The 10,603-nt window shown below is 42.5% G+C and overlaps 1 protein-coding gene across 1 annotated transcript; it reads right to left on the reverse strand.

Moving 5' to 3' along the window:
• Positions 1-4,817: 4,817 nt before the first annotated feature.
• LOC142865745 (zinc finger protein 480-like) lies at positions 4,818-10,175 on the reverse strand. Its single transcript, XM_075998984.1, has 3 exons — positions 10,104-10,175; positions 5,753-5,879; positions 4,818-4,934 (listed from the first exon to the last, which is right to left on the reverse strand). The coding sequence occupies exons 1-3, from the start codon at positions 10,173-10,175 to the stop codon at positions 4,819-4,821; spliced, it is 315 nt and encodes a 104-aa protein (XP_075855099.1). The 3' UTR covers position 4,818.
• Positions 10,176-10,603: the final 428 nt, after the last annotated feature.

A 10,603-nucleotide genomic window follows, 5' to 3' on the forward strand; every position in this document is an offset into this window, starting at 1 on the left:
TATTAGTAGATACAGAGCTGTGCTTGTGAATGAATGAAAGCTTATGTGCATGTGTCTAAATAAATCTAGCTTCATAATTATTACCAGAAGAACACAAATATTCCTCTGGAAAAAATAAGTAAATGACCCACAGTGAGGCTCACACTGAAGGGCATATTAGTATATATAGAGCTGTACTTGTGCAATGAATGAAAGCTTATGTGCATGTATCTAAAATGAATAGATCTAACTTCATAATTATCACCAGAAGAGCATATATAATTACATGGACAAAATTAGTAAGTGACCCACAGTGAGGATGGCTCACACTGAAGGGCACTGTTAAGAGCAGCAAAGAACAGCAACATACAGTTGTTGGCAGTAGTGTGGACACCCACAGACAAGGTCATCAGAAACACAGGCAGCAAGTAAGAGCCAGAGAACAACAGGACAGCACCAGGCTGTGGGTCACCAGGGACCAGGTGAACATTACAGGAAAGTCACGTGGAAAGAATGGGAATAAAATAGTTTCCATATGTTAACTCAGGAATGTATTAATAATTTCCAGAACTTCAGAAATGTTACAGAACACACAGGTAATATAAACAATAGCAGAGAAGTCCATGAAGTGCAAGAAATTAGGAAAGTTTCACATAAAGTGCTATGACAAATTTAAAAATTAATTGGTATGTAAACATGGACATGATGAATGTAGACAGGGAAGATAATAATTAAAAATAGCATTTGTTCCATGAAACAAAAAGTGAAATTTTAAAAATATCCAGAAATTTAAACTTAGAAAATTGAAAGCATACTATACAAAATGCTTTTGGCCTGTTATGAGATATATCTATATATACAAAATGATATATCTCATATATATATATATACACACACACACACATTTTGATATATGATTCCTGGTTCCTATTTCACAGTCTTTTCTTATACTGTGGGAACATTTTAGGCCTCAAATACAATCTCTCTCTGACCTTCTCGTGACATCTTTTCACCTGCTCAAGGCAGGACTCTAATCTTCCTCAACCTCATGGAGTGTGGGTCAGAGGATCCGCATTCCAACATTCCCTTTTTGTCCGAGCCCATTTCCACGTGGTTGTCCATGCTTCAACCATGCCTATGATGGAAGCTTCCATAAAAACCCAAAAGGAAGCCAGGTGCAGTGGCTCACGCCTGTAATCCTAACACTCTGGGAGGCCACAGCAGGAGGATCGCTCAAGGTCAGGAGTTCGAAACCAGCCTGAGCAAGAGCGAGACCCTGTCTCTATTATAAATAGAAAGAAATTAATTGGGCAAAATATATATATATAAAAAAAATTAGGCCGGGCGCTGTGGCTCACGCCTGTAATCCCAGCTCTTGGGAGGCCGAGGCGGGCGGATTGCTCAAGGTCAGGAGTTCAAAACCAGCCTGAGCAAGAGTGAGACCCCGTCTCTACTATAAATAGAAAGGAATTAATTGGCCAACTGATACATATATAAAAAAAATTAGCCGGGCATGGTGGCGCATGCCTGTAGTCCCAGCTACCCGGGAGGCTGAGGCAGAAGGATCACTCGAGCCTAGGAGTTTGAGGTTGCTGTGAGCTAGGCTGACGCCACGGCACTCACTCTAGCCTGGGCAACAAAGCGAGACTCTGTCTCAAAAAAAAAAAAAAATAAAAAAAAATAAAAAAAAAAATAAAAAAAAATAAAAAATTAGCTGGGCATGGTGGCGCATGCCTGTAGTCCCAGCTACTCGGGAGGCTGAGGCAGTAGGATCACTTGAGCCCAGGAGTTTGAGGTTGCTGTGAGCTAGGCTGACACCACGGCACTCTAGCCAAGCCAACAGAGTGAGGCCCTGTCTCAAAAAAAAAAAAAAAAAAAAAAAAAACCCAAATGGAATGGATTTAGAGAGCTTCCCAACAGCTGAATATGTGACGCTTACAGGATGGTGAAAAAGAACTCAACCATGTGCTGGGAGAGTGGCACACTCCAACTCCACAGGGTCAGACACTCCTATGCTTGGGAATCTTCTGGCCCTCGCCCTGCACATCTCTTTATCTGGCTGCATATTTATATCTTTGAAAACACTCTTAGTAATAAACTGGTAAACGTGTTTCCCTGAGTTCTGTAAGCCACTCAGGCAAACTTGTCAAACACAAAAAGGGAGTGGTGGAAATTCCAACTTGAAGCTGGAGAGTCAAAAGTCCTGAGGAGTGAGCTTGAGCCTGCTGTCTTAAGAGGAGTAGCCATCTTGGAGACTAAACCCTCAACCTGTGTGGTCTGATGTCATCTCCAGGTAGAAAGTGACAGAATTGAATGGAACGTTGTCACCTGGCTGGTGTGCATTACAGAACTGTTCGTTTGCTTGTTGGTAGGGACAGTCCCCCACATTTCATCACAGAAGTCTTCTGTTTTAATTGTATGTGGTGTGAGTATAGAAGGAAACACAGTTTGAGTTTTTCCTCTCAATCTTAAATAACAAATTATAGCAAGTCTATTTTAATGATATTTCTGGGATTAAGAGTAACAATTTTAAAAAGCATAATCTTTTTTTTTTTGTCAAAAAATGAAGAAAGTGAAAAAGTATAATCTTTAGATATTAAAAATTCCCAGTTCATAGACTTGAAATAAATTTAAATAACAAAAGTACACTTTAATATTAATAGTAGGTACTAAGTCAGGTAAAACAAAAGAAAACTACTTAAATTACCTAATAAAAATTTCAAAGTTTGCAGAGGTTTTAAAGAAACTCCTGCTGGCTACCACCTTTGTAGTAAACAATGAAATCTTCTCAAACATATAAATCAGTAGATACTCTCTGATATGACAGCTCCACAGTCAGACAGTAAACAAACACAAAGAAAATCATACAAAATAGCAAAACTGATGATTAAATATATAAAAACCAAGTTCATTTTTAAAACATGGAAATGTGCAAGATGAAAGTAGCAGTCACTGAAAGAAACGACAGTGGCCTCAGAACTAGAGGCAGCATTCCAGTGAGCCACACTTCCCAGGTGGAACTGGGATCCAATACAGGATGCTTCTGTTGACTGTCTTTCCTGTACTGCGGAGTAACGAGAGAGAAAAGCTACCCTACTCCCCTCTTATACGCAGCAGCAACGTATACTGAAAAACACCTGAGGGACCTATTAATAGTAAAATAAGAAAACATATACTGGGCCAGGTGCAGTGGCTCACACCTGTAATCCTAGCACTCTGGGAGGCCAAGGCAGGAGGATCGCTTGAGCTCAGGAGATCAACCTGAGCAAGACTGAGACCCTGTCTCCACTAAAACAAAAAGATAGAAAAAATTAACCGGGCATGGTAGCGTGTACCTGTAGTTCCAGCAACTCAGGAGGCTGAGGCAGGAGGATCGCTTGAGCCCAAGAGTTTGAGGTTGCTGTGAGCCAGGCACTCTAGCCCAGGCTGCAGAGTGAGACTCTATCTCAAAAAAAAAAAACAAAAAAAACAAAAAAAACAAAAAAAGGAAAAAAAAAAGAAAAACAAAGCATACACTGGTCTCCACCTAGGTCCCTATCATAGAATCCTAACACCTTGGAATTTCCCAAATGACAGGAATCTGATGTGTTCTAATGAGGCAACTCGGGTGGACTCCTCATCAGGGGCTGGTCACTAGAAAATGAAGCTATGATTAGAAACCTGAAACGTTCAGCCCCAACCAACATCCTCAAGGAAGGGGAGAGGGCTGGAGACAGCATTAATATTAATCATGCCTACATGATGCAACCAACATAAAAGAACCTGCATCATGAGGTTATGAGAGCTTCCCAAGATTGAACACATGGATGTGCGTGAAGGGTGGTATACCAGTGAATCTTCCATGTGCCTTGCCCTGTTAGTCTCTTCATCTGGCTGTTCATCTGTAGCCTCTGAAATATCCCTTACAGTAATCCAATCTGCATAGAAAAATGTTTCACTGAGTTCTCTGAACCAGCCTAGCAGAGTAATCAAACCTGAGTAGAAAGGCTCAAGGGAACTCCGATTCTTATCTGGTTGGTCAGAAGGAGAGGTGACAACCTACTAATGTGAATGGTATATGAGGTAGGGAGCGGGCTTGGGGACTCAGCCCTTAGCCTGTGGGATCTGACTCTAACTCCAGATAGACAGGGTCAGAAATGAAGTTAGAAGAAAGCCTTTGACGGCCACTGAAAAATTGGTAGTTGGTAAGGAGAAATCCAACATATTTTGGTGACCAGAAGTGAATGATCCTCTATTGAGTAGAATATGATACTAGGAAAAAAGACTTTGGCTTTTTCTTATCTCAAACAGACCTCACCAGGCAGAGAAGGCTAGAGACAGCACCATGCAGTTTGCAGGCAACAGATGCAAAGGAAGAGCCACCAATGTTTCCCCATTTAGGTCTTCTGAGTACAGGAAATGGGATGGAACCTAAAGAGGTCAAGGTGTCAAGTGTACGGAGGCCTCAGCTCTGACCTTTGTGGACAGGGAATTGAGCAGCATGTGAAAGCAAATACAGGAGAGACCACGGGAGAAAGAGACCCCTTGAAAATGGGCCTTGCTGTGCTACACAGAGTGAGTGGACCAAAGAGTTCACAGAAGCCAGATGACAGGTGTTGTCCACAGAATAAAGACTTTGCCTTGGTCTCTGATTGAGCTGCAGCAACCCTGGAGGGTGAAAGGATAAACTATGACATGTCTAACGAACAAAGTGGTAAATGGGGGCAAAGATTTCTGATTAGAGCTCACAGGATTTTAACCTTGGTTTAGCCACAGAACTCCCCCACCTGCAGAGAGTTTCCCAAATACTGTTTAATAGTGTGGCTTCCACTGTGGCCACCTGTGAGCTCTTACCTGAGTTCAGGTCCATTCTCCTCCATGTGAGTTTCTTGCTGATTTCACTTCACACTCCACAGTCCAGGGCTCTTTCCCTTGCTCCAACATGGAGATAACACTTGGGTCAGGAAGTGAGATTCCTGCTTATAAAAACAAACAATCAAGAAATGCTGTGGCTTTGCCAAGCCCTGTGTTTAGGTAGGAGAGAGGACATTACAAAAGGATCAAATAAATAAATAAAATATTTCACAAATTCATCTACAAATAGCCTCCTTCTGAATATGAACAAAACTGTACTATGGGCCGGACGCGGTGGCTCACGCCTGTAATCCTAGCACTCTGGGAGCCCGAGGCAGGCGGATTGCTTGAGGTCAGGAGTTCAAAACCAGCCTGAGCAAGAGAGAGACCCTGTCTCTACTATAAATAGAAAGAAATTAATTGGCCAACTAATATATATAGAAAAAATTAGTCGGGCATGGTGGCGCATGCCTGTAGTCCCAGCTACTCGGGAGGCTGAGGCAGGAGGATTGCTCGAGCCCAGGAGTTTGAGGTTGCTGTGAGCTAGGCTGACGCCACGGCACTCACTCTAGCCTGGGCAACAAAGCGAGACTCTGTCTCAAAAAACAAAACAAAAAAAAAACTGTACTATGCAACCATCAAGATCTCTTCTGAGTACTCCTGAATCATGAAGTGAAGGCTAGACAATAGGATCTGGACATTTTAAAAGTCTGCCATAAGGTTTTTTGTAAGCTCTGGTACCACAAAATGATTTATCATGACAGCAGAGGACAGCTGAAGGAAGGGGACATTTAAAGTCCAGAAGGCATTATGGAGCTTTCATTTCTGAGGCAATAAGACTTCCATCCCAGTCAAGCAATGCAGGGGCTCCCAAGGGGCACACAGAGAAAATGCAGACACACAAGGCAGATCCTGATGTCGAGAGCCACGTTATCCTCACCCAGGGAGACCAGGTTCCTGTAGTTCTCCAACATCACGGCCCTGTATAAAGCCCTCTGAGCAGGGTCCAGGCACTTCCACTCTTCCTGAGAGAATTCTATGGCCACATCCCTGAATGCCAAGTTTCCCTAAAATGTAAAACATAGTTCACCAACAAGCAATGGGGAAATTCTTCTCTTCACGCAAAATGAGAAGAGTTGTAAAAATTGTTTGTTTGTTGTTTGAGAGTCTCACTTTGTTGCCCTGAGCATCAGCCTAGCTCACAGCAACCTCAAACTCCTGGGCTCAAGCAATCCTCCTGCCTCAGCATCCCAAGTAGCTGGGAATACAGGTGCATACCACGATGCCTGGCTAATTTTTCTATTTTTAGCTCACTCTTGCTCAGGCTGGTCTCAAACTCCTGAGCTCAAGCAATGCTCCCGCCTTGGCCTCCCAGTGTACTAGGATTACAGGCATGGGCCACAGCACCCAGCCTGAAGTGAGCATTTTGTACACTTCCCATATGCTAGGCAGTATTCTAAATGTTTTACATGTACTTCCTGACACAACAACAGTATTTTATGAGCAAAAGATCTCTTTCTATCTTACTGAAGAGACAACTGTGTCTCAGATACTCTAAGTAAAACTTGCCTGAGGTCAAATGACTAAAAATGTCAGAGTAAGCACCAATTCCAGGTGTCTGGTGATCAGAACCTAATGGATCAGTTAAGGAGCAGATCAGCCTTGAAAGTAAATTGACAGAGAATTACCTAACGAAGAAAAGTTGAAACACGTTCAATGATAAAAACATGCAATTGCATAAAAGGTCATTATATACACACATGTACACACATGTATGCTGCTGATACATTACCATTCTTACTAATATCCACTCATTAACATGATAGTGTAGAATAATTTTAAGGCCATGGAAAATATTTAAGATAAAATTGCAACTGTTAAAAAATACAAAATGTATATAAAATGATGATATAGCTTTGATAAAAACCATAGGTTTGCTAATGCATGCCCTTACACACATGTACACACTGACACATATACACACTTTACATATCCACTGAAGTAACAGGTCATGTTTCTGTGTAAAGACAGCCCTCTCCTGCCCACCAAACCAGGGGGGTTCTTGGACAATAAACTCTACAGTATGACCAACTACAGAGTTTATGACCATTTCTTCAGAGCCCGCTCCCCTCCTGGTGAAGCCCACACTTACACACACACACACACACACACACACACACACACACACACACACACACACACACACACGCTGCAGCAGTGGGCAGCTGGGCAGAGCTGAGCTGCCCTCCAGGGCACAGATCAGGCCCTGATAAAATCCAATTCAGAGCAACTCCCCTCCCCTCTCCGTCCATCATAAGCTGATCTCAGCCCTCAGAAAGGGAGGACACAGAGCCTTAGTACTAAATGCTGGATACACAATAGGGTAGAGTCCCCTTCTCTACAGGGGATACACTCCGAGAGCCCCAGCAGGCACCCGAATGCCCTTTTGCACTATGTATATGAACCTTATGCTCTATGTATATTAAAGGAATGTCAACATAATTTTGAAAAGAAGAAAACAGATGGCTTGCTAAATGACACATAGACCTCTTATGACATTATTATCTATAAATATATGATCCGAAACTTGCACTATAAAATATCACAAAAAAAATTCACTGGTAAATTCTTTCTGCGTAGGTGTGTGGCTCACACCTGTAATCCCTGCACTTGTGATGGGGGAGGACTGCCTAAGGACAGAAGTTCAAGACCAGCCAGGATACTATCACCAGATCCCACCTCTATTAAAAACAAACAAAACAAAACCAAATAGCCAGTGGTCGGATGTGCACGTGTACTCCCAGCTACTCCTGAGGCTGAAACAAGAGGATGGGTTGAGCACAGCAGTTTGAGGCTGCAGTAAGCTGTGATCATGACACTACACCCCAGTCTAGCCGACAGAGACCTGGCCTTTAAAAGAAAAACAAATTTAATTTAGAGAAAGAAACGACGTCTTTCTAAAATCTCCAAACACTGCACTGACTCCAGACACAGAACTCACACAGTGGCTCCCTAGTGAGACTGAGGGAGGATGGAAAACTGTAACACTGTGAAACGTGTATTTGGTCTTTGTCCCTATTTCTTGGCATACAACTCCCCAAATCATTCCAGTATCTTTATGTGCCCCAAGGACTGACTGAAGGCTTCAGAATAGGGCTGGTCGCCAGACAGGCAAAGGCAGGATTAGAGGGTTGGGCCTTTCAACTCCATGCCTCAACCTCTTTAGAGAAGGAGTGAAGGTCAAGTTGATCACCAAATGGCCAACAGTTTAACACAATGACTGGCCACGGTGTTTTATTACGAAAATAAAAACTTCGAAAACAATATGATCCTTTCTAATTTAATGAAAAATTGGTTACTTTTTATTGTTTTCTGTGCATGAGTTACATGCAACTTGAAAAATAGTTCATGCATGCCGGGCGTGGTGGCTCATGCCTGTATCCTAGCACTCTGGGAGGCCGAGGCAGGCGGATCGTTTGAGCTCAGGAGTTCGAGACCAGCCTGAGCAAGAGCAAGACCCCTGTATCTACTAAAAAAGTAGAAAGAAATTAGCTGGACAACTAAAAAAAAAATTTATATATATATATATATATATATATATATATATATATATAAATTAGCCAGGCTTGGTGGCATATGCCTGTAGTCTCAGCTACTTGGGAGGCTGAGGCAGGAGTATTGCTTGAGCCCAGGAGTTTGAGGTTGCTGTGAGCTAGACTGACACCACAGCTAACCTGCACAACAGAGTAAGACTCTGTCTCAAATATATATATATATTTCATGTGGCTCAAGGTAAAGAGACCTGTGAGCTACATATGTTTCACAAGGCCCCAGGGCTCTAAACTAGTGTGAGTTAAATACAACTCACATGGCAGTTAACATGTTAATCAGTCATGCCAACATTAATGAAGTCTCCATAGAAACCCAAAAGGAGAGGGTTTAGAGAGCTTCCAGATAGCAGAACACATGGAGGTTCCTGGAGCGTGGAGCTTCAAAGCTCTGCACCCCTGCCCCATACGTCTCTTCATCTGTATTCTTTCTAATATCATTTATAATAAACTAATAAACACAAGTGTCTCCCTGAGATATGAATAGTTTTAGCAAATTAGTGATCCTAAAAATAAGGTCATGAAAATCCCAGCTTGAAGCCAGTTGGTCAGAAGTCCTGAAGGCCCAGACTTGTGACTGGTGTCTGAAGGGGGAGCAGTCTTGAGGACTGAGCCCTCAACCTGTGGGACCTGATGTCATCTCCAGGTAGACAGTAACGGAACTGAACTGGAGGACACCGAGCTAGCGTCTGCTACAGAACTGATTGCTCGCTTTGTGACAGGAAGAACCCCCTGCCCACATGTGGTCACAGATGTCTTCTGTGTTGATTGTTGTGCTTTTGGAATGAAAACAGAGGAAAACCACAGTTATAGTTTTTCCAAACAAGGCTGTGACAGAGAAAGGGGATGCTTTACAGATTGGAGCCTAAGCTACATCTTTGGTTGGACTTTTCCCACAAAACAAATAAATACATCACATCATGTTTAAAATAAAGAAAAATAGTATTTAATAATAATTAGTGAAATGAGAATATGGCTCTGTCTTCTCTAATGACAAAAAAGTTATCTTATATCTGAAAAAAAGTTATCCTATATCTGAGTAAAATTATAAATGTTTTTACCTAAAACAGCGCACAAGACTCCCTGCATTGCTTCAGGCCAGGAGTTAGAGACCATCCCAGGTACCACAGTGACACCCTATCTCTAAAACAAATAAAAAAAATTAGCAGGCAATTAGCTGTGGCTCACAACTGTAATCCTAGGACTTTGGGAGGCCAAGGTGGGAGGACAGACTGAGGCCACGACTTTGAGACCACCCTGGGAAACATAGTGAGGCCACATCTCTACAAAAAGAAATTTTTTTAATTGCCCAGGCGTGGCTGCAAGTAGCTGTAGTCCTAGCTACTTGGAGGATTAGGTGAGAGAATGACTTGAGCCCAGAAGTTCGGGGTGGCAGTCAGCTGTGATCATGCCACTGCACTCTAGTCCGAGTGACAGAAACCATGTCCCAAAAAAAAAAAAAAAAAAAAAAAAAAAAGAGTCCCTGTGGGCATACCACACTCTCTGTGGCAAGGATACACTCAGAATGGTACATTGAATGTCCCGCTGTCAGACGTGCATGTTGATTTCATATTTTAAAATAGATGATGGGATAAAATAACCTCTATCATTGATGTCTAACTTTCCATTGTATTCCCAGTCATTTAAGAATTTGTTATCAGAAATACAGTGATATTACTTTACCTGAGTAAAAGCCTTTCTTGACTCATTTTCTTTTCTCTTACTCCTCTTCTGGGATTCTTCCTCACCCAACATGACTTTTCAGAAGTCAATCCTGAATGTCAAAAATATGCTGTTCATGGCCGGGCGCGGTGGCTCACGCCTGTAATCCTAGCTCTCTGGGAGGCCGAGGCGGGCAGATTGCTCAAGGCCAGGAGTTCAAAACCAGCCTGAGCAAGAATGAGACCCCGTCTCTACTATAAATAGAAATAAATTAATTGGCCAACTGATATATATATAAAAAAAAAATTAGCCGGGCATGGTGGCGCATGCCTGTAGTCCCAGCTACTCGGGAGTCTGAGGCAGCAGGATCGCTTGAGCCCAGGAGTTTGAGGTTGCTGTGAGCTAGGCTGACGCCACGGCACTCACTCTAGCCTGGACAACAAAGCGAGACTCTGTCTCAAAAAAAAAAAAGAAAAAAAAAAATGCTGTTCAATGCTGAGAATCAACAACCCCCTTTCTGT

This window comes from Microcebus murinus, chromosome 32 (assembly GCF_040939455.1).
Source record: "Microcebus murinus isolate Inina chromosome 32, M.murinus_Inina_mat1.0, whole genome shotgun sequence".
In the NCBI taxonomy this organism is placed as follows: Eukaryota; Metazoa; Chordata; class Mammalia; order Primates; family Cheirogaleidae; genus Microcebus; species Microcebus murinus.